Source organism: Larimichthys crocea, chromosome XXI (genome assembly GCF_000972845.2).
Source record: "Larimichthys crocea isolate SSNF chromosome XXI, L_crocea_2.0, whole genome shotgun sequence".
Lineage (NCBI taxonomy): Eukaryota > Metazoa > Chordata > Actinopteri > Sciaenidae > Larimichthys > Larimichthys crocea.
Window position 1 is genome coordinate 2,963,724 of NC_040031.1, and position 22,444 is coordinate 2,986,167.

Below are 22,444 nucleotides of genomic sequence, written 5' to 3' on the forward strand. Positions count from 1 at the left end.
AAACACACACACACATCTGTTTTTCTCTATATAAATCAAACAGTTTATTCGTGTGAAATCACCCAAAGCACGTGATTCAAAGTGAACGTTCTCACAGAGGGTTGCGTGTCAAGACAACGTGTGATACACTGTAGACGCGTCACTTCTTGAGTGTCACGCCACAACCACCGAGTACTTGGTGAATGAGTGAGTGTAGCACACTGTGACTGAGCTTGTGGCCTCCATCATAGTATTATAAAGTACCGTGTATAAAATTGATCAGTTTCAGAATTCATTCAGGATACATGACAGATCAGAAAAAAGACCACTGATTGTTTCATGCAGATTTACTGGGATGATTGCTGGTTGAATAAAAGTTTGGCACCTAATGCAGACCTGCATCACTATAAAACATAAAAGTGGTACAGAGTTTTCAGAGCATCATCCAGAGCCACTAAGGGCCGCACAAAGGCAACTATTATCCAACACTAAGCATACTGTATGTATGTTTAATATGTTGGAAACCATGTACCACATCTTGAGAAAGCTCTTTTCTAGTTAATGCCCATTTTTAAAAACCAAAACAACCAGCATCTTGAGACAAAGATCAACCGGTAGCACAGGAAAATTCCATGTTTCATACATAGTTTTAGATATATTTAGAAATATAAAATGATTACAAAACAAAATTAAAGTACCGTTACTTGAGTGGCTGTAATGCATATGAAGAATCTTATTTTTCTAAATCTCGGTTTTTGGAGCTGTGTTAAAGCTTTCAGACAGCTGAGGAGGAGGAGGAGGAAGAATCATGAATAGAGAGAGACGGACTGAAAAAATAAATCTCTCCAAGATGAGCAGTGATAATGTGCGGCATTAATACAGTCCGTATCAGTGCACATCCACGTTGTAGTTTAAGGACAAAGTCACTTTTCTCCTGTTCGTTGTTTCACTTGGATGTCGAAGACCACAGAAGAAGAAATGTCAAGGCTATAAATCTGCATTATAGTTATAAGTGCATGGATGCACAGGTCAGCTCTCACCACACACACTCCTATTATCTCAGACGTCCACACACACACACACACACAAACATGCTCTCACACACATATATATTTACACATTCATACATCCAGCCAATGCATACACTCTACTGCTCGGTCTGGCTGAAGTCGTAGCAGAAGTTGTAGTTGCTCGGTGGTTTGGGTACGACCGGCGCGCAGTCAGGGATCGGGACGTTCTCGAGGTCCAGGAGGCGGAGCTTGATCTCCATAGAAAGGAGGATCTCCAGCTCACTGCGCATGGATTCACTACTCATCTCCCGGCCCAGGAGGACGCTGAGTCCATCTGTCCACAAGCAGAACTGACGAAGAGAGAGAAAGGAAGCATATAAGTATTTTGTTTCTATGCTTACTGTACATTATAATGCACACAGAAAGAATAGTTTGGGGACAATGTCAGAGCAAAACTCACGTCAGTTCTGGAGGGGGCGATGAAGTTCAGGCTGTACTCTTCTACATCATATGTAATGCTAAATGCCAGGTCCAGCACCTCCTGCAGCAACATGTACAAACACAGTGAGATGTAAACCAACAGGAGGTGAACACGAACATACTCTGAGAAGACACACTGAGAGTGCTGCTGACCTTGTTCTGTTTTCCTTTGTTCTCCTTCATGTGAGGGCAGTCTTTTCCTGTCAGCAAACCTTTGATATCTGCTACAGGAACTGAGGGAGGGTACAAAGAGTAATGAGCAGAGAAAATCAAGTTTATTTCGTCCAAGTGAATATTTGAATATCATTTTTATGATGGATCTTTATTCTCAAGTCCCGGGCCCAGCTTCGACTCACTCTTATCTTGCAGTGTTTCGATTGGTGGATTGTCCATGTCTTCCTCTACGTCACCATAGTGAAGCATTTTGTGATTGGGCGACAAGCGGCAGTACCACAGTTTATCTGAAGGAAATCAGACAATTGCAGCAGTTAGCCAAACAAGACACAGTCTGCTGTGTTTTTTTTTGTTTCTGTGCTGTCTTACCCTGTCTGCGTCGGCTGCTAATCTTTCTGAACATTGTTCCTTGACACAGTCTATTGAGTCTCTGCTGGCGGATCAACTCTAGCAGCTCTGGCTTCAGGCGCTCTTTAAGTTCACTGGGAAGAGAAACACAACCAAAAATGCTTCATCACATGATCCTTTGTTTGTTTGTTTTTGTACTTCATTTTCAAGGAAACATAAAACACAACAAAACAGTGCAACACTACAGCTGTGTAGTCATACAGACGTATGATTGCTCAGGAATTATCTTGTGAGGACACAAACACAATTCATTTTTCCCATTTTCCCAAGAGTGTATCAACCCACAGATTCATTAAATAAGTCATTTTCTCCATTCTTTAACCATTAGTGACAATATCTATCCAGTTGGTCTTTGTTGGAAGCTCAGTCAATAGCCATGGATATAAAGCATCCCCTTTGTTTTGCAGACATGACTGCAAACTTAAAACCAAACAGAATAAAGAAACCAACACATTGAGACATTAAATGGAATAGCACCTCTATATAACTCCTATTTATGACAGTGTATCCAGTCTTCTGTTGTTAAATGTGTGGACAATGTCCCACAGAGGAGAAGAGGCCCTAAGGGATCAGAAAATGGCTGAAGTGCTGAACACAGTGGTCTTTTTCAGTAAAAAGATTAATTTTTTGAATGTCCTACCTACCTACAGAAATAAACTGACCTAAATGTTTAATCCAAAGGTGAAATACTGTTTGGAACAAAACAAAACACTGTGATCACTGACCTTTGATCATATACTAGTGCACGCACGCAGATAGGGGCACATATATACAGATAAACATACATACTGTTTAACTATGACCTATATACGTGTACGTATAGAAAATTATTGTAATGTGATGAAAATATTGTAATTTATTATTATGTGTCTTTTATGTGCTCAGTTTAATTTTATTTATGCATGTTGTTATTAAATCAAATGTTAGGACCAGGGACAGCAGTAAAAAAATTTGCCTCTGAACAGAAATCATATATGCAACACATCTGTATCATGTTATTGTAACCTGTTACTGTTTGTGACAAATAAAACTAGTAAATAAAAAGTAGTAATCAGTATTCATATAACAGTTTTTTCTTTGTTCATTAAATAGGAAACAAATCTGCACAGAAGGCACCTTCACAGACATAAACTCAGCCTGCGTAGGTGATCCCAAATGTGACAGCACAACCCGCTGTTACACTCAGTGTTTAGTGACAAACAGTAGCATCATAAACAACAGTACAGCTGCTGACCCGTCAGCTGGCCCCATGCGGGTGGAAACTATGTGGAGTCATCAATAGAACAGCTGATCAAGTTGTGCAACACACACTGTGCTGCTTTACTTAACAAGAATCTTAACGTGTTAATTGTGTTAATTGTGATTTTTCTGTGAGCAAAAACAGCTGCCGCATGAAACTGAAATGACCAAATTCATCCGCACAAATCCTAAAACCTGAGTTTTGAGACCTAAATATACAAAAGCAGATTTTTTTTCCTGCACTGCAGAAACATCCCCTCTAACTATTTTTAGATTTGGTATTTGCTCTGAACATAATTTCCACAGCAAAACAAGATCATTCTTTGTAGTCACCTGATTTTCTTTGTCATGCTTCATTCAGACACCGATACTTTTCTCATGGTTCATGCAGCTCAAACAAATGAATCAAATAAGGCAACAAGAAGTAAGTTGGAAACATCCTGCTACTCACAGTACGGGTGGAGCAAGGGTCTCTTCTTGGTGCAGTCGTTCTGTCTGCCGTAGCTTGAGGATCTCGCTGTAGTTGAGAGCGTTAACTTTGTTCTTGAAGAGCTCCAGGGAGGTCGGCTTACTGGACAATGTCCTGGTGATCTGTTCCCTCACCACCTGCATCACCTGGGGATGGAGACATGATGGTTTAATTTAGCATCTTCACAGTTTGCAGATGTTGAATATAGAAACCCAAAGAGTAGTTCAGCCCAATTGAAAATATTAAATATCATCACTAATTCTGTGTAGATGTGTTATGCCAGAATTTACAATTGGACAGGCACATAACAACTGATAATGCCACATTTTCTCCAGCAACTGGAGGACCCTGAGTGATGAGACTGCTGAACAGCCGAAATAAAGTATCTGCTAAGACTCTTCCAGTCAAACATTCTCCAAGAGCTTCAGATTCCGTTAAAGTTCACAATATGTTGCCAAGATTTTTGCCTCTGTAAAGGAAATATTAGTTTCCCTTTCCTGTTTTTGTTTAATGTAGGTGCTACTAATTGTCTTAACTCCCTGGAGTCACTTATAAAGTCTTGAGATTATTCTAGGCCCACCCTATAGGCACTAATAAAAACATTTAACAATTCATTCTCAAACACTTTTTGGCTCTTTCCCGTCTATTTCTATTATCAGTTTAAGGTTTAAAGAGGCAGCCCTCTCCTGCCCTGTCACATAAACCTATACTTGCCTCCCCTCCTCTATGTGTGACCACTCATTGATCAATGCGCTCTTTATCAACCTGGAAACAACCGCACTGAATTAGTACAATCAATGATGAACAAACTCTACAGTTATTTGACTGAATAGTTGTGACATGATTCTTGGGCGTCAGAGGCGCACTAGAGACAAACCAAATCTATGTTTCACTTTAATAAAAACGTCCCTAAAGACTGCATCTCTGTAGCACTGACTCAGCGTTTACTATGATTTTCTGTATGTGTGTATTCTGCATGACTTGTTAAACTGAAGCTCACACAGAGGGACAGGGGGTGAGCCTGCTCAGGGCAGTTGGTCAAACAGCACGGCTGCATGTATGTAAATTCTATAGCTGCCTTGAGCGTATGCGCCTCGGTTAAAGGGAAAATCTATATAAAAATCTGTAACATCGAGACTAAAGCCAACTCCCGCACTGCATGCTCTGCTCTCACACTCTGCTGACCTAGATCATTTCTGTTCACACCCAGTTTGACTGATTGTGAACAATCAGTTACTGAAGTGTAATTTGACTCTAGACTCTCCACGAGGTTACATGACGTACAAAAATCAGAAAATCTCAATCCCATGACAATCCGATAACGCTCATCACCACCCGACACAGGCTTTTAAATGTGTCTGAATGGTTTACGAGCACAGAGAATCACTCATTCGTCTGGCAGCAGTGAAATCCAGACTGTCACTCTATATTGTGTGAACATGCAGGGACACAAAACAAGCGGGTAGAGTTTCACACTGATTCCCTGCTCGAGCCCCCTGAGCCAAAATAACCCTCCCTGTCTGTCCGGCAACTTTCACATGACCTCGGACAGCCACTTCACACTCTTGTGTCATCTTAAATCACATGCATAAATCATGTCTGTCTAAATATTTTGTTGGTATTTGGATGAAAAAAATGTACTTTTTGTTTTCGACCTGGAATATTTCAATCGAATGCCCAATTAAACTAAACAATTAGAAGCTAACAACAAACTGTTTAACGCGCATTACAACTAAGAAACAACAGCAGAAAAAAAAACTTACCTCCATCTTATTTCCTTTAGAGCTGACTCTTTGGACAAATATTTAAATCCCAACTTCTAATTCCACCCGACGGCAACAATTGAGAAAAATGACAGGGATGATGTGCAGCGAACGCGAGGTAGAGAGAGACAGATCACCTACATGACAGGAGAGGTGCAGGCCTGTGGGTGTTTTGTAAACAGACACCCTGATACTCGCACACATGCACACCCCCCCCACCTTGTCCAGCCCCTCTGTCATTTAGCTAAACTGGCCAATAGGAGCAATGACTGGCAGCTGCCCCTGATCCCTAAAACCCTGCAGCCTGTGCATGTATGTAAAATGTGTGTGTATGTATGGCAGACTGTTAGAACAGCAGGTGTATAGAGCTACACAAGTACATTCATGTGATTGGCTAGAAGTTTGGAGGACGTGTGTGTGGCTCAGTCTCACACGCACAAACACAAATATTTCTAATTATCTGTAATTCTAATTAGCAGTAATACAACCCAAACCTGTGATATCACGCATACCATCACCTCTCTTTTTCTTTGGTTTCTCTCCTACCCTCTTGTTCTCGCCCCCTCATATTGTTTCCAGAGGTTTTAGGTTCCCTCTGTTGTTGTGTAATTACTGCCCATGCGCTTTGTTTTCTTCGTTTCCTTCCCTCTCTCTGTTTTTGCCGCCCACCACGCTTCTCTTTGTTCACCTAATGCCCCTTTGTCCTTGCCCCAAAGCACCCTGGGTAGTGGGCCGTAGACAAAAACAAAAGGCCGGTCTGCTGGCCTGGCACTCAGGACACTGGCCCTATCCTAAAAGGTCAAAAGGTTGCTGAGTTTTATAACTATCAGGAGAGCACTTTGCTGCTGATGGACGACTGTGTGTGATGTTGAAATGAGGCCCGGGACAAAAGCTGTGCTATTTCCCTTTTGGGATGGTTCGATTTTCAATATTTCTCCCAGACAAGACCCTGCTGCTGAAGGCTTGGCTCAGCCTATTACCACAGAACAAATACACTGTGGTTGTACCGTCACTGTGTGTTCCTACATGCAGGGTCAACCCTATCTGTGGGGGTGAGGCACAGTTAGCATATGAATGAACCTTTACAAAGTCACAAAAGAACAAACTTACACAAATCCACCATAAAAACTCTTTTATGCGGCTCTCATTGAAGCTAAACTCTGTCTGTCCTTTAGTTAGTTTGTTTGAAGACCTTTATAATGAGATCGAGAGAAATTTCACTCAGAGCTGCTGAGGCTCAGTTTAAAACACGATTCATGATGCTATTGTCTAAGAAAATGATCAGCAAATAAAATCAAATCTAATCACGGATGAGGTAATCAATGCTTTGCTGCAGAGGCAAACAAACATCATGCTTCACAGAAGTGAAACTGGGTGGATACAAGGCGATGACCAATTTCAACATCATTTGTGAAAGTATATTTGTGGTTGCCCCTTCCCACCATAACGGCAGCCTACCACAAATGAGGCACTCAGAGGGAAGCACAGCGTTGTGTGTTATATCACAGGATAAACAGGCCTGTTCTGGCCATGGACGGCTTGGATCTGAAATACCCTGTGTCATCTTTTTCACATGCACAGAGACAATCGGCGTGCCATTGAGCTATGCACGACCAGCAACTGTGGAAACTGTAGAGCATAAAAAATTCCATTAGTAAGGCCATATTCTTTCCCATCTCTGTGAGAAGACCTTGATGTAACTGTAAAGAAAAACAAATCACCACTTGCTTGTTGACCATGAAAATACGTAGATCCAAGGAAGTAAACTTGGTCCTTCAGTCTTGGATAAAAGCTTTCTCATTATTATTCTTATAGTTAATATTTAATCCATCCATGGACTATGCTGAAAAACAGAGCACTAATTAAGTCATCTGCCTTTTAACATGGTAATCCTCGTGCTGGGTCTTTTTTTATTAGATTTTCCTGAGCGGATATTAAGACAGATATTGAGCCACTGCTGCAATACAACTGGGATGTAGTCCACTCTTTCAGAGAATTTACAAAAAGTACAAACATGTACCTTAAAACTACAAACATTAACCATATACAATCTAAGCTCTTGATCCAGAGCTCTAGATAAGCTTTGGATCTTTTAATTCATAACAATTGTTAATCACACTTAACATCAGTGTTGGGCAAGTTAAAAAAGTAACTAGTTACTTTGGAAAGTAACTATTGCATTACTTTCAAGTAATTTTTTTAATTCTCAACTATACTATACTATACTATACTATACTATACTATACTATACTATACTAAACTTCCATTTAAAGAAGGCTACTTTTGGACTATTCTGGCTCACCATTCCTGTTTCTCATTGACTCATGTGAATGTCCTGTGTCGTCTTTGTGTGTCTGACAATTTGTGTAAGCAACACCCGCCCAGCTCCACCTCTGATTGGCTTACCGTGGAATTTTACTCAAACTCAGCCAATCATCATAATAAAATGTGATTGTCTTGTGCCCCCGCCCTCACCAAGGAAGAAGGAACAAGAAATATCTTTGCCGCTCTGCTTAGAGATCTAGTTGGTCTGATGAAAAACAGCTGCCTTCAATCATAGTAACGTGCCGCATTTTTTGGCAGTAACGATAACGGCGTTATAATGATGGGAAGAATAATCAATTCGAATACACAAAAGAATTATACTTCCCGAAAGGTTGATCTATTCCTTTAAAGTGAAAAGAAAGAATTTATAGTTAGCCTGCCTCATCAAACTCGTCCTGGAAGGCACAGTTCTTGGTAAGCCTTTGAAGACAGCCATGCCTGGCTATTGTACCTTGTCAAAGTCCTCCTGAGTGGCTCTCATCTCCTTCCAGGTCTTGTTGAGCAGCTGAATGCAGACACAGAAAAGCTCCTCCATCAGCCGATCCTGACTAAAGAAGATGGGGTGGTAGTCAGATCCCGTCTCTGAGGCTGTTAACAGAGGAAAGGATGGAGGACAAAGACAACAGAATGCGAGATTAGTAGTTTTAGAGTTGTACAGACAAACGTATAGCTATCATCAGGTTAGAGGTCAACTTACGAGGCTCCCCGATACGAAGGATTTCACACAGGATCAATGTCAGCTGGATGCTGCTCCGAGCAAATGGACACTCGTGTTTGTCTTCCCTACTGCTGTTCTCCAGGACAAACTAGGAGAGTAAAACAATGCTGTATTGTAAACGCTGTGAATTAAACTTAAATTGGTCACAAAGTGAAGCTGCGGTCAAAGAGTTTACAGACAGACAGAAAGAACATGACATGATACTGTTTCACAACAGTTATTTGTAAAAAGCCTTTAAAAGATCATCTAAAAACTTTTCTGAAAAGTGAACTGGTTGATGATAAACTAAAACTAAAACATGTATGAACGACATAAATAACTGATCAGGTAATCAAAATGCTCATTAAGAGATTTTTAAAAAATCACGTTAATGACTTACTGGTCAAGGATGTTGACAGGATGCTAGTTATCATTGTGCAAAGAATTGTTTTACTGTGCCATAAATATAATTTTAAATGGAGAACTCATCAAATTGTCTCCAACAGTAGATAAGTCATGCTCACCCTGCTGTAGGCATCAGGATAGCGTGCGGCAAAATAATACATGGTGTCCAAAGCTAGAAGACCAGGAGGCGTTCGTACCAAATCCTGACCGGGGTTACTATTATTCTGATAGGAAAGGAACAAAGACAATATTAATTATAGCAATATGAAGATGAAAAGGACCACAGCATGGAGCATTGATAATTACTAAATAACTTTGGACAGCAGTCACTTACAGAGAAGCCTAACTTCTTGAACTCTTTGGCGCAGAGTGAGCGCCGTCTCTCGTGGCTCAGACTGTTCTCGCTTTCTGTCTCAAACGCTGCCTGACGTAAACCATGAAGGATGTCTCTCTGCTCCTGGAGTGACAGCAAGAAGAAGCAGATAAAAGATGTTCGGTGTTTGCAACAACTGTCTGTTAAACCTAACCCTGACCCTAATCAGGGTAATAATAAGACAAGCATTTTTAATTTAGTACTTTAGTCACTACCATGCACATATTCTTGATATTTCTCTAAGAAATCAAATGATCTAATACCCAATTTGTTGGAAAATGTGTGCAAGTATAACAGCAATTTAGAAAAAGTAGTAGCAGCAGCAACACTGTTTTCTCTCATCATGTTCTGGCTCACCTGGCTGTAACAGTCCAGAGGTGTCCTCATGCGAGGCTCCAGGTGATTCAAGGTAACTGACTGTAGGACATAGAGGTAGTGGGCCATCTCATCCTGGACTGAACCAGAACTATGGATGATGTTCTGAAATTAAATGCACATTTACATTCCTCTGCACAAGAACAAGATCTTCTTTCATTATAATATTATATTAGATACATAAATCTGCATGAAATATAAATTTAAGGAAGGAGATTTACTTTATAAATGTACTGACGGAGATTCCTCTTATTCAGGAACGCAAACATATCCTGCAAAACAGATGACAAGAAACAAGAGAACAAAGCGAGGTTTCAAACGTGAGCTGTGTTACAGGGGTGCAATGACATGTTTCTAACATGGGGTGGCGTTATAGTGTCAGTAACGCATCAGAGGGAGGGACCAGATTTAATGTGGGACTTTGACCTCTATGACGAAACTATCACTTGCTGGTACATGCATCTCTAACCCAACCTCATTCTGTTCTCATTCCTCATTTGGACTAATGTGCTGATAAGAAGGGTGGATTTGTTGACCTACTGTAAAAGTGAGGAAGTGTGTGTGTGTGTGTGTGTGTGTGTGTATGTGAGTGCGTATGTGTGTGAGTAACAAAGAGAGCCTGAGAGAAAGGAGACAGAGCACTGAATGAAGGAACTGTTTTGGTACAATGAGAGAGGAGCAGGAACAGAACAGTGAGACAGAGAGAAAGCCTCGACTGTCTGCAGAAAATGTGCGATGTCCATACAGAATGAGATAGATGGGTCATTTCTGTCTACAGGATTCTGACTCGCATGTACAATAATGACCTGCTGGTGCAAAGAACCACTACGCTAAGCCACACGCATGCCACTTTCAGCTCATGATTTAAAAGCTTCCCGTCAGTGCATGAATGCACTGCAGTAAAGAGTTAAGATGGCTGAAAATTAAAAACATAAGCAAAGTTAAAGTATTTACAGCTGCAGGCACTTCTGTCTGGAACTATGAGACCTTCAAAACAGACCAAATACCTACTTGTCTGTATGCTTGGAAGTTTGAATAACTACAAAAAGAGGAAGTCGATGAAAAGTGTGTTATAAAGTTAGACACAAACTGCAGCAGCACCTGTCTGTCTGAGTCCCCGGCTGTTTGTAGTAGTGCCATAAGTAGAGCCATGGCTTTGGTCTGTATCTGCTGGTTTGTCCTGAAACACGTCAGAGAGGAGAAAATGAAACGTGAGATGTTAAATGTTCCACAGCTGCATGTTTACAGGCTGAGATTAAAGGCGGTTTTTGTTTCAATTTTGTCTATTACTGTGAAATGCTGGTGTGAAAAATAGCCAATGGTGTTGTTAGCACTGGTGTTTTAACGTCCTGTTACAAAGACAATGCTGCTACTTATAACCCCTCACCCAATCGCCCACAAATGGGACAAAAAAAAATCTTTGACTAAACAGTAAGTACATCACCTACTCAGTGTCTGAAAATTGAACGTATGTCTAAAAAAAACAATATATTTACACATGCAGACAGTTTTAATGTGTTGAAAGGTTCTACACATTTGACAGAAAATCTATTCAAGCAGGTATGGCTTCAAAAATCCAAAGATTCATGACTGGTGTTTAAGAGGTATCTATCAGTCACTTACACCTGGAGGTGAGCGATGAGCCTCTCCATAGTAACTTCCTGTTTGACCTGCAGGAAGAGGCTGTGGCTGCTCAGCACCATGCTCTCGAGGATGTCCAAGGACACCTGCTGTATTGATGCATCGGTCGGCTTGGCGTTGACAAAGCCTGCGATCTGAACAAAAAGGAAAAAACGCAAATATGGGAATAGTAATCGAGGATCCTGCTATGATGGACGAAACTAACAAAGATAGGCAGACAGAGAGCGGCACCTTCTTGATAAACACAGACGAGAGATTCTCCCAGGAAACTATCCCATGATCCATCAGTTCCATGAAGCCTGTCAGTGTGTGGGTCATGATCATATTACTCCTGAATGACACACACAGGAAGAAATATTTTAAACATTTGCATAGAAATGCACTGACAAATAGCATTCAGATTCAGCCTGTGTGAGTTCCTGGTTTTACCTGTAAATATTTATACTTATGCATGCTCAAATATTTCCGTCACATGACACAGCACACAGGATTAAGCTCACTACAGACTAAAGTTTGTCATTGTTATCTATAATCATGGAAACTCAGGACAGAATTGGAGAAAACGCTTCTTATATTTGTGGCCCTGAATGCATTCAGCAGGCACACTGCTTGTATCAGGATACGCTGCTACATGCTCCCACTCCACCCTTTAGCACCACTGATATCTATCTGTGCAGCAGTATTCCACCTTAGGGAAGAAAAAAGTGCATCCACAGACAGACACACACAAAATACTAACTCATTAGAGTCCTCTACGATCTTGACCAATAAGAGGTGTCCGTCCCGGCTGATGAACTCCTGAGCAAAGGTCACGTCCGTGGAAACGCTCGCCAGTTCTTTCAGCGAATCACAGCGCACGCCTGAGTCCGAGCTCTGGATGCCCTTGTACAAGTCTTCTGCACAGCGCCCCTGTGTTCACCAGCATCAACAAAAACACACAGAAAGAAAAGACGCATGTTCAACGACTTATTGTTCTGCCAGTGCGTGCAGCTGATTGTGTAAATTTGCTTTGTGTAGAACGTAAATGAAAGAGTGACAGCAAGTGAAAGAGTGCCGAGAGACAGAGGGCGGGAGGAATGTGAGAAGAGGGAGGTGAAACAGCAGCGTGGCTGGTGGTTGCAGACTCACCGGTGCCTTGGTCAGACGCAGAATGCAGCCGTTCTTAATGTCCAGACGATTCTACAACACACAAACAAAACAGACGCACACAGGCACACACACACACACACACACACATACATACAACAGTTGAAAAACTAAAACACACTGACATATAATATGAAACCACAAGGTAGAGGAAGTAAGCTGGATGCTTATATAAGATAGCTGCATACATTTACTAAATATACACACAGTACAAAGACCTAGACCCACAAACTCACTTCAACAAATATAAACTGCCAAAAGAGCTCTACTGCTGACAGTATATACAGAGACAAAGGGGTCTGATGTATTAAACATTTAATGATTAAGGTGATGTTTTAGTGTAAAACATGCATGTTTTTGAGGTTGCACTTCTAGCCATTGGAAGTGAGAAACTTTGGTGTGTTTTGTTTGCGTTTGCTGTCCAAGACAACCTTCACATTTGCTCTTTTGTCCACACTGACAAAAAAAAAACAATGTGTCAGACTGGTATGCAAGTCACAGCAAAGTAGCTAATCTGAACTTTATGTGAATTCACTGGTATATTTGTACTTGGTGCCTGCAGATATCCTGAGCCGAGGAATCAGGAAAAAGTTTAGTAATGTGTCTGAAATCAGATTACTGCTGAAATAACCACATTATAACAGCACATGCAATTAAGCCAAATGTTCCTAAAACTCATCAGGAAGCTGCTTTTAAACTGAAACATCTGCGTTTAACTACAAACTGTCTTCTGCCAACTGTAAGAGTGCTAAAAGCGCGTCGGGTGGTTCACACTCTAAACAGCAGCACAGTGATAGCCTCACTGTATTTATTTATAACAACAAGTAAAGCATCGTTCTCTGCATCTGCCTGATGGCACTCTAATGGCTTCTGCAGCCCTGTCTGCAGCCTAAAGAGGGGGGAGGGCCTTCACTGGCAACCTTCTCTAAAGGTTAATTTGACACCAAGAAGCTGAGTGTAGTTACAGCTGCTCTTCTCTTTTTCATGCTCTCTCCTCATTTTTTTAGTCTGTCTCGCACTTTAAAAAAAAAAAATAGCATTAATGATATTGTGTGACCTGGGCTCCATCTTAAGTGATTTACTTCTGGACTCCAAATACTCAGCAAACAGACACAAGTCACAAAGTGCTGACAACACTGTGATTCACATCTTAAATGGAGGTTTACAACATTGTCGTCTTAAATAAAAACATCTGACTCTGGTCCATTGCTCAATGTCTTCAAGATGTGCTCTCCCTTTTACAACATGGTCTCCTGGTGTAGATAAATATTTGCATTGATTTGTACATAGATGATGGTGACTCACAGATTCAGTGATGTACGTCTGCACTCCATCAGCATACTGCAGAGCGTAGTTATCAGGACCTGGGAGATTCCAGCTACACACATGCAAACAAACTATCAGGATAATACATATAGTTGAATGATAATGACACAAAAAGAGACAGCATAGACGGTGTAAAAAAACTCTGATTCGTCATTATCATCAACTTACCCATCGCACACTTCCTTTATTACAGCAGACAGAGGTTTTTTCTGCACAGAGACACAGCAAAACAGCATCAATCAGTACTGTGATCAATATAAATGCAAATATATTCACACGTCATAAAAATACACACCTGCTGCATACATGCGGGTCATAACAATAATACTTAGCAGACTCTACTATCAAAGTATTTTCTCTGTCAGGAAGCTGAACGCATGCTTCAGTAATAACATGCTGTTATGGGATCACGGTACCACAGCTATTCTCACTGGCTGCAAACCTTGTTTGCTGAGAAGAGGAAATCCTAGAGCTCCCCAACGCTTTCTGAACAATGTTACCCTCAGTGCCCAGATCCCTCTTTGTGCGTAAATAAAAGCCAGACTACTTCCATGTCTGACTCTCAGCTATCCTGCCATTAGTGGTCAGCCCAGTGGTCAACCAATCAAAATGTCTTCGGGTTCTGTGGTAGACCCAGTGGCTGGTCTGTTATTAGTGGCAGCCAAGAAGGTCGACCAATCAGATGTGTTTAGTAGAGATGGCTGGGACAGGATTGGTTGTGATCTAAAATAAACATATTCTGAGTAGAGAATGGGCATTCACATCATAATCAACACTGCTGGATGCTTAATTGTTGTGCTGCTTTTAGGATTATTACAAGAAAAAGGATTGGTTAAGGTATCATGACTTGAAAATGTGTCTGAAACTGGAATCAGTTTTGGTTCCAGTTTAAGTTCCTCTGCATTTTCCAACTGTTGAAACTACCAGACAGTCTAGTAAGTACCGGTAAAATATTTCAGGTCAAAGCTTTCTCAAGTGATGCACAATATGTGACTGTCAGACACACACCCCTGCTGTCTGGGATACAGTTTAGACTCACGCGTCCTGTCTTGCGCAAAGAAATTCAAGTTCCTCAAAATTTCTCAGAAAGACATGGAAAACTTCCCCACGATCACAGCCAGTAAAAGCTGAATAAAGAAAACCAGTCTTTGGGCATGGGAGTGTTCAATATTATATAAATAAAATTTGCTAAATAACTGAAGAAATTATTAAAACTCAACTTATCAATTAAGGCTTAGCTTAACAAGCCTACATAGCTACCTAGCCAGCTAACTAGCGATGCCAGCCTATGAGCTTGAATTACTGCTAAGGTGTCAAAGTGTTTGACTACAGAGAAACGCCGCGTGTCCATTTGATATAGCTTATTTACCGAGTTGTGTGTATTTGTCTGAGGAACACATTTAAAAGCAAAATGCTGCAGAGGTAACTCTGAAATAAACGGCTACCGTCAGCTGCTACTGTTACCGCAGCCTTGGTTTGTTAAAGCTAAATAAAGAAACGGAGGCGTTAGTTTCTGTTTCTGTGTTCATTCACTGGAGATTCTACATGATCTCAGTTTTGTTAACAGGAGCTAACTGGCTAAATCTGGTGATAACAATTATTGAGCTTTTTCCATTTCCTATTCTGGCACTGATTGACAGAAAAGTGAGGAACTGTTGTCAACACAACTGTCATGAATAAAATGAATGAATAAAAACAGCCACATGAAACAGCCCTTCTGTAATAAAATAACAAATGATCTGTTATTATGGAAACATCGGAGATTAAATAATAATTTATAACAATGAATTGAGTTTAAATCATTTCCTAAATTACTTCAACAAAACATTCATTATGTGATACATATTCATCACTGTTTTATATCGAACACTGTAGGGATCCATTTGCTGCTAAGTAAAAAGTAGCAGGAGTGAGTGTTTAAAAAAATGTTAAAAAGATGACCGGTTCCTGTTTTAGGGAACTGTCACATCACATTACTAACATTTATTATATTGGCAGTGATACTGTAAGGCTGATTTAAATATCTTGTGCAGCAGCAGCAGCTTTGTCAAACCACACTGTTAAGGAAGTGGGGATTGTCAACTTCTGTACACACACACACATGCACCACAGTCACCCAAATGTTTTATAGCAACAGTATAATCTTCATCTTCCGATTCCCAGTGTAACACTGGTTAACTCATCATTTCAGTTGTAATATTTGTGTTGATATTCACATCACAGAAACTTTTTGTCTTTATTGTTGTGTCACACTAACATCTGAGAGTGACGTGAGCGAACCAATTCTAACAACCAAATTAATCACATATATGGTGTATTCACATTGAAATTCATCACCTAACCTGTAAATATGTTTTTATTCTGCTGTGGATTGTTAAAACTTTTCATATTTTTAGATTTTTGTTTGTCCTGCTTCTGGAAGTTCTCGGAAAACATTCCTGGTGTAGTATCAATACCTTTAAACTCACAGGGACCTGTCAAATATTTGACATCCCTTAAAGGTTAGGGTTATTTAGCAGTCATTGGGATAACAAGGTCAGCAAATAAAGCAGCCTGAGAGGAATTGCTGCCTGAAAAGACTCAACTAAGGGCAAGAAATTCCCATGGTGTTTCACGGTTATTGCAGCCAAAGTTGAGAAAAGCCTGAGAACAGGCAGACACAATAAGTGAATTATCTAATTCATCCACTTTTTACCAGCATTTATTTGGAATTGTGTGTGGGCTTGTGTCTTACCTGGTCCAGTTGTATGAGCTGGGGGTAGGCCCCAGGCATCTGGATGGCTATCTTCACTATGTCCTTCTGTTGTGGCATGTTGGCAACTCTGGACTGCACCACTCACTAGCTGCGATGAAACAAGATGAAAGTGTCAAGATTAAGTGTCTCATGAAGTTACATTAAAATGTCATGACCTTTACTACCTGGAACCTGATTAAAAAAACAAAACAGAACAAGTGGAAAGTATTTTATGGTGACTTAAATGTGTAAGAGAAGCAAGTAGCATCCTGTTTTCGACAGCCATGGCTGTGAAAAACTTTAGAGTAAACTACAACCAAAATGAGTGAGCTTGTGTCTGATTGGACTCCCCTGACTGAACGTGGGCCTAGTCTTGACTAAGAAGAGCTCAACAATCATTCTGTTCAGTCTAAAGATTTGACAGCTCAGACATGAGCTCTGCTGCTGTATCAAACTGAATAATAATTAAGTGGTTTTAAAACGTGATAAACTGAAAGCTAACAAACCAGAGAGCTGTATCTGGAATTTGAACTGACCATCTCCTGAATGACTCATAGTGGCCAATTATCATTTTCAATATGAAGCTGTAGAACACTGTGTTCCTCTTTCCCTGTGTATTTATGGTGTATTGAGTAAAGCTCAGAGGACTAAATACTGTCTGTACATGCACTATGGATGGTTCACACTTTATTCTCCCCTTTCCAACTCACACACACATTTCCTCCTCAGCCTTCAGACAGCATTCCCAGAGGATACAGAAGAAGCAGTTGTTGTGCTTCCAACCCTTCCCCCTTCCTTGTCTTTCTCCGTCTCTCCCTCGCTCTCAGCACATGGAAACAATACAGTTGGATCTAAATTCTTCTGTGCATTCGTGAGCTTGTGATGAAAGAAAGGAGGTCGAGCTTGTGTCTGCTTGTGTTTGGCATGATTAATAACCCCCACCCTCTGCTCGATCTCTTGGATAGTTCACATACCATGACTTGCTTCTAAAAAAAAAAAGCTCTCACAGTTTATGGCAGGTTTCAAAGCAATACTCTTGTCAAAACAACCACACACCTTTACTGTCTTCACACCTCATTTACCCTGAGGCAATGTCTTTCCTGATAAAGAACACCTTCAAAGTAAAGAATAAAAACAGGGAGGGGTTGGTGGCTAAATTTCTACAACAAGATTGACTCAGGCTAGAGTCCATATGCAAACACAATCACATCAAGTTTACACTAAATGTCAAAGAAAGTCTAGGGCGCTGATGCTGAAGGTCAACTTCCCTACAACAAATAACAACAAGAGAGTACAGCCTTAATCTGAAAGAGATTTGTTGTAAGGCAGATTATGAGTCAGCAAATCCAAGAGCAAACTTTGAGTAATGGCATGTAAAAAGTTGTGGGTTTTAAGCTGTGTCTGAGTCGTATGATAATGACTGTGAAATTGAGTCCATATGTCTATCAGCTGAAGCCCAAACGATTGCTTTGGTTGCACTACAACTACACTGTTAAAATTGGGACTTCCACAACAGCCGCATTTTAGGATGTTGTGTTTGGGAATGACAGCAATCAGCTGATCTGTTTGAGGAGCCAAACTGTGTCACTCTAAATATAATTTATCATGGCATTATCCATTCTCATTTGTCCCATTCTCATTGGTATTCCCTCATCTGCTGATCAATTTCCTGTGGGGAAAAGTAGACCCACACAGGATTGCAAAAACTCTTTTGTTAAACCACTATTAAATTTGGACCTGGTCATGGTTTGATGTCTTTGTTTTGCAAAGTAATTGATAAATTCTGAGGCATATGACTGTGATGAATTAGACAATCTGGAACCAGTTGTCGATCCCCAGCACCACTACTAATTAGCAAATGTTTTCTTAGCACTTGCTTACCTGAACTTTAATGTTGTCATAAATATTTAAAGTCCATGTAAAGTAAGAATAAATGTGTTCTGAGTTTGTCATACCAAAGAATAAAGTGTTATTAACCACCCAGCAAAATTCGAAAGATTAAAAATATTGACATATTTATGAAATTAGGTGTCAAAATGAGGTAAAAATGAGCAGCTCAGCTCCAGGACTGTTGGGGGCGTGTCTGCTGAATGTGCTCAAGCCACGCCCACTTGTGGGAGCAGGTAAGCAGCGATTTTGAAACGACTGAAACGTGTCAGATGAGTTCAGAAAATGATATGACTAAATTTGAAACACTCTGAGCGAGATGAATTAATCTCTGTCCCTCTGCTAGAGGTGCAGGGGTATGCTCAGGGTGGCCTCAGTGTGTCATCGAGCCACCCTTTAAGACCGCCCCAAAAATCCTGGACTGAAAACTGGTGAGAAACTGTTTAAACCTCTAACTCCACATTTCAGTGATATATTGTTCAAAGTCTTTTCGTAATTTTTCAGGAACTATTATTACATATTTAATGTATTTTGAAAAAAATCTCAGAATTGCCTTTACACAGACTTTAATGTGTCTGCATGAGAATGCTGTCAGGTCCTATAATTTTAGAAAACTGTCTTCAAGAACAGAAAAGGCATCAACTATTTAAAAAATTACACAATCAAAATTCTGGATAATTTCTTCTCATATCACAATAGCATTATTAATCATTATTGAATGAACTGTCTCTCATTCGCTACAATACGAGCATCATCTAAGTGGTATAATATGAATGTATTTGGGTTTCTTCTAAACTGTAGGTGAGTGTATCAACTGTACTCACACTAGATCATATAACAGAGAAAAAGGGCTGACAGAAAATAATAAATGTAATTACACTTGTTGAAATTAGTAGATTCAAGGAAGGCAGATCAGTCAGAACAGAAGGTAAAAACATTCAGTGAAGCTCGGAAGACGTCCAGCACTCTGGGTTAACTTGAGTCAATGACAAAGCACTATTAGTCTACATTCATCATGACCTGTCTGTACATGCTTCAGGCCTCATGCAGCACTGGCAAGAGCTCAGGACGCGCTGACTCTCTCCCTCCGTTACAACAAGACGAAGCCCGTTTCCTCAACTGCAGAACAAGACAGGCTTAGCGTTGTAACCCGTAGTCTGACGACTACGATGAATATATTGCTATTCTAAATGTAATCACATTACTGGCCCTGTTGGGAGAAGTGCACTGGTTTAATTGTTGTATCAGAAGTAATATTTCCTCAGCCTGAGCAAGCCTGTGTACGTTGTGCACCTCAGCTCCTCACGACTGTTGAAACTGTTCACTGTTTCAACTCAGCAGAAAAAATGGTTTCATCTGTCTACATAGAGGTTAACCACTAAAACTGCGTGTGTACGTCTGGGAGTGACTGTCTGTGTGTGATACTATATGATATAATGTCGTATTGATTTGCACTTAATGTTGACAAACGGGTTGTAGTACTGCACTGCAATGATTACTCAGTTAGTTGATCAGCTCATTTAAATACATTTATCTGCACCCAAAGAAAGTTTAAATACTTTTAAAAGCAAAAAAGTCAAAAATACCTCAGTCTAGTTTTCTAAACTGTCGATATTTTCTGTTTGTTTCTATGACAGTAAATGGAGAATAGTTTAGTTTTTGTAGCTTTTAGTAGTGGGTTTGGACAAAGCAACATATTTTGAAGGTGTTGCCTTGGACTCTCATCAATTTTTCATACATTTTAAACATTTATAGACTAAATAGTGGCTGAATAAAATGGTTGCCAGAGTAATAAATAATTAATACATATACACATAGAGATATTCTGTTGGAAAATCACTTCTATGATCCATTGAAATCACACGAATATATCATTACAATAATTGAAAGTTACGATAGCTACAGTACAGGTTAAATATTGATATCTAGGCATGTTACAGCTGTCATATTGTACTCTAAATAACCACAATAACTTCATACCCTCTTTCACAGATATTTGCAAACCACAAACTACAAAGTGGAGAAGATCCAGGCTTGACAGAGGTGGAAAGATTGAGCATCTGTCCGTGCCTGTTTGCTTCATTAAGCTTAAAACTACCAGCAACGCCCAGACCTTTTGTTAGCCTGCAGAAACACCAGTGTGTCTCAGACCCCCTGGATTGACAGAGCCCACTCCCCTCTGTGGAAGTGTGTGTGTGTGTGTGTGTGTGTGTGTGTGTGTGTGTGAAGGGGGAAGCTCTCAGCTGCCTGAAATTCCTAACCTGACAGGGTACCACACACACACACACACACACACACACACACATACATCTTAAACACAAGGCTCACTTAAGGCTTTTTGATCCAGATTTATTGGACCCTTATATATATATATATATTATATATATATATATATATATATACATACATACATACAGACACAGATTTACACTGATATGTAACAATAACATATTCATAATAGTATCACCACAATAATACAATTGTGTTTTAAACATATTAAATGTAAATGAAATGGTGCTGGACAGTGGAAGCTGGTTCACTAAAGTCATGTGCTGCTGTACAAAGTTTAAGCTGACCAGTTAGAAGTAAACGCATGAAGGCAGAAATAAAGGTAAAAACAACACCTGGGCTGGCAGTACTAACTTAAAACTGACCTGACTATTGTTGAATGTTTGTGAAAACACACACAGGACTGTTAGGGAGAGTGAGAGTCAGCTGCAGAGCTTTTTTTCCCTTCCTACCTGGTTTGAAAAGACAAGTCGAGGGCTACTGTCCTGCAGGAACCGCCGGAGCGACAAACATTTGCAAATGGCTTTTTTTTTTCCACCCTCAGAAGAAGCTAACTGAGTCCGAAGAAGTGACTTTTCTTAAAAAAACATGTGGACTTCTCGGAAAAACAGGAGGAAACTCCTTGCAATAAGTTCTCAGGAATGATTAGTTAGGTTAAAAGTTCCGGGTTGGTTGGAGTCGTTCAGTCGAGTGTTTGAGCAAAGCTATCTGGATTTAGCCAGAGAGTATCCGGTCTAGACTTTCAAAATAAACCGCTTCCGGTGCTATATATTAGCGTGACAATAAAGTCGGTGACAAAGAAAGGGTCGCCGTTTCTTTGTTTATTTCGTGTCATTCACTTCCATTCATCTGCACCCATTTTTTGAATTCAGTGTGATAACTGTAAGAGCGTCAATAAATAGTTTAATCATTTGAGTGATACGGCGCTTTTATTTTGAAAGTAAAATAATATAAATTCTGGAAATGTTGCTGCTGCCCATCCTGAGCAAGACCAGCTTTTCTCTTAAGTTTCCAATAAGTAGAGGATGAATAAATTCAAAGTTCCGGGTCGAGTAAAGCTGGTTAAAGCTGCCCCCTGCTGTTCCTCCTGTCCCAAGCGACTTTTCACCGTTTCTCACTGCTTCACTGTTGTTAACCAAGAGCTGACAGGAAATGAGTGGAGGAAGAGATAGGCAATGCAATAAAAGTCCTCAGTTGGAGTCAAATTGGGCAAGTTGCAATTATATGGTCAGCACCCTGAGGCCATCAGGACACTGATTTTCTAACTATCTGCCTACTGTATACATCAGCTGTTTGAAATTAAACCATTCATGTTGTTTCATGACCTGATGAGGCTTTAAAGACATGCAATAGAGATGACTTGGCTTCATGTTGAATATTGTGGATATTATCAGGTCTTCAGAGAGCTAGCTGTGTGACAACAGAAAAGAACCCAGAAAGCGCCAACACTGCACCTATCAGACGAACAAATCAAGTTGTGCACCTGTTTATGTTTAAGTAAAAGTTACTGGCTTATATACTGTTCATAAAGACAAATTAATTTAACAAAGACCTTAAGCTTTCTTTGCATGCATGTAAGCAGCTCATGACTTTGCTTACCGTCTCTGTATTTGCTACATTTAATGGACCTACATCACATCAAGAACATATCGGACATATAACGTTTCACTATTGCCCTCAAATGACTTGCTGTAACAGCATATCTCCCGAGACAGACAGGAAAC

The 22,444-nt window shown here is 40.2% G+C and overlaps 1 protein-coding gene across 2 annotated transcripts; it reads right to left on the reverse strand.

The window, feature by feature from the left end:
- Nucleotides 1-19: 19 nt before the first annotated feature.
- elmo3 (engulfment and cell motility 3) lies at nt 20-21,440 on the reverse strand. 2 transcript variants are annotated; one of them, XM_010734858.3, is made up of 21 exons: nt 21,173-21,440; nt 16,545-16,653; nt 13,979-14,019; nt 13,790-13,862; nt 12,467-12,517; nt 12,078-12,247; nt 11,570-11,669; nt 11,321-11,472; nt 10,799-10,877; nt 9,919-9,969; nt 9,680-9,802; nt 9,284-9,406; nt 9,069-9,173; nt 8,545-8,653; nt 8,299-8,435; nt 3,742-3,905; nt 2,013-2,125; nt 1,826-1,930; nt 1,623-1,702; nt 1,450-1,530; nt 20-1,339 (listed from the first exon to the last, which is right to left on the reverse strand). In XM_010734858.3, the coding sequence occupies exons 2-21, from the start codon at nt 16,620-16,622 to the stop codon at nt 1,127-1,129; spliced, it is 2,148 nt and encodes a 715-aa protein (XP_010733160.1). In that variant the 5' UTR covers nt 16,623-16,653; nt 21,173-21,440; the 3' UTR covers nt 20-1,126. The 2 variants fall into 2 exon arrangements, with proteins under 2 accessions (XP_010733160.1, XP_010733161.1); XM_010734859.3 differs by lacking the exons at nt 8,299-8,435; nt 8,545-8,653; nt 9,069-9,173; ... (10 more) ...; nt 16,545-16,653; nt 21,173-21,440 and adding an exon at nt 5,523-7,314.
- Between the last annotated feature and the right edge of the window lie 1,004 nt (nt 21,441-22,444).

Bases quoted from the DNA above. Each gene is read 5' to 3' on its own strand.
- elmo3 (XM_010734858.3), bottom strand. From the start codon at position 16,622: ATGCCACAACAGAAGGACATAGTGAAGATAGCCATCCAGATGCCTGGG. The intron at 9,174-9,283 runs GTAAGTGACTGC...CTTTCCTATCAG, and splicing joins TCAAGAAGTTAGGCTTCTCT to AATAATAGTAACCCCGGTCA. The intron at 2,126-3,741 runs GTGAGTAGCAGG...TTCTCTTCCCAG, and splicing joins ACCCTTGCTCCACCCGTACT to TGAACTTAAAGAGCGCCTGA.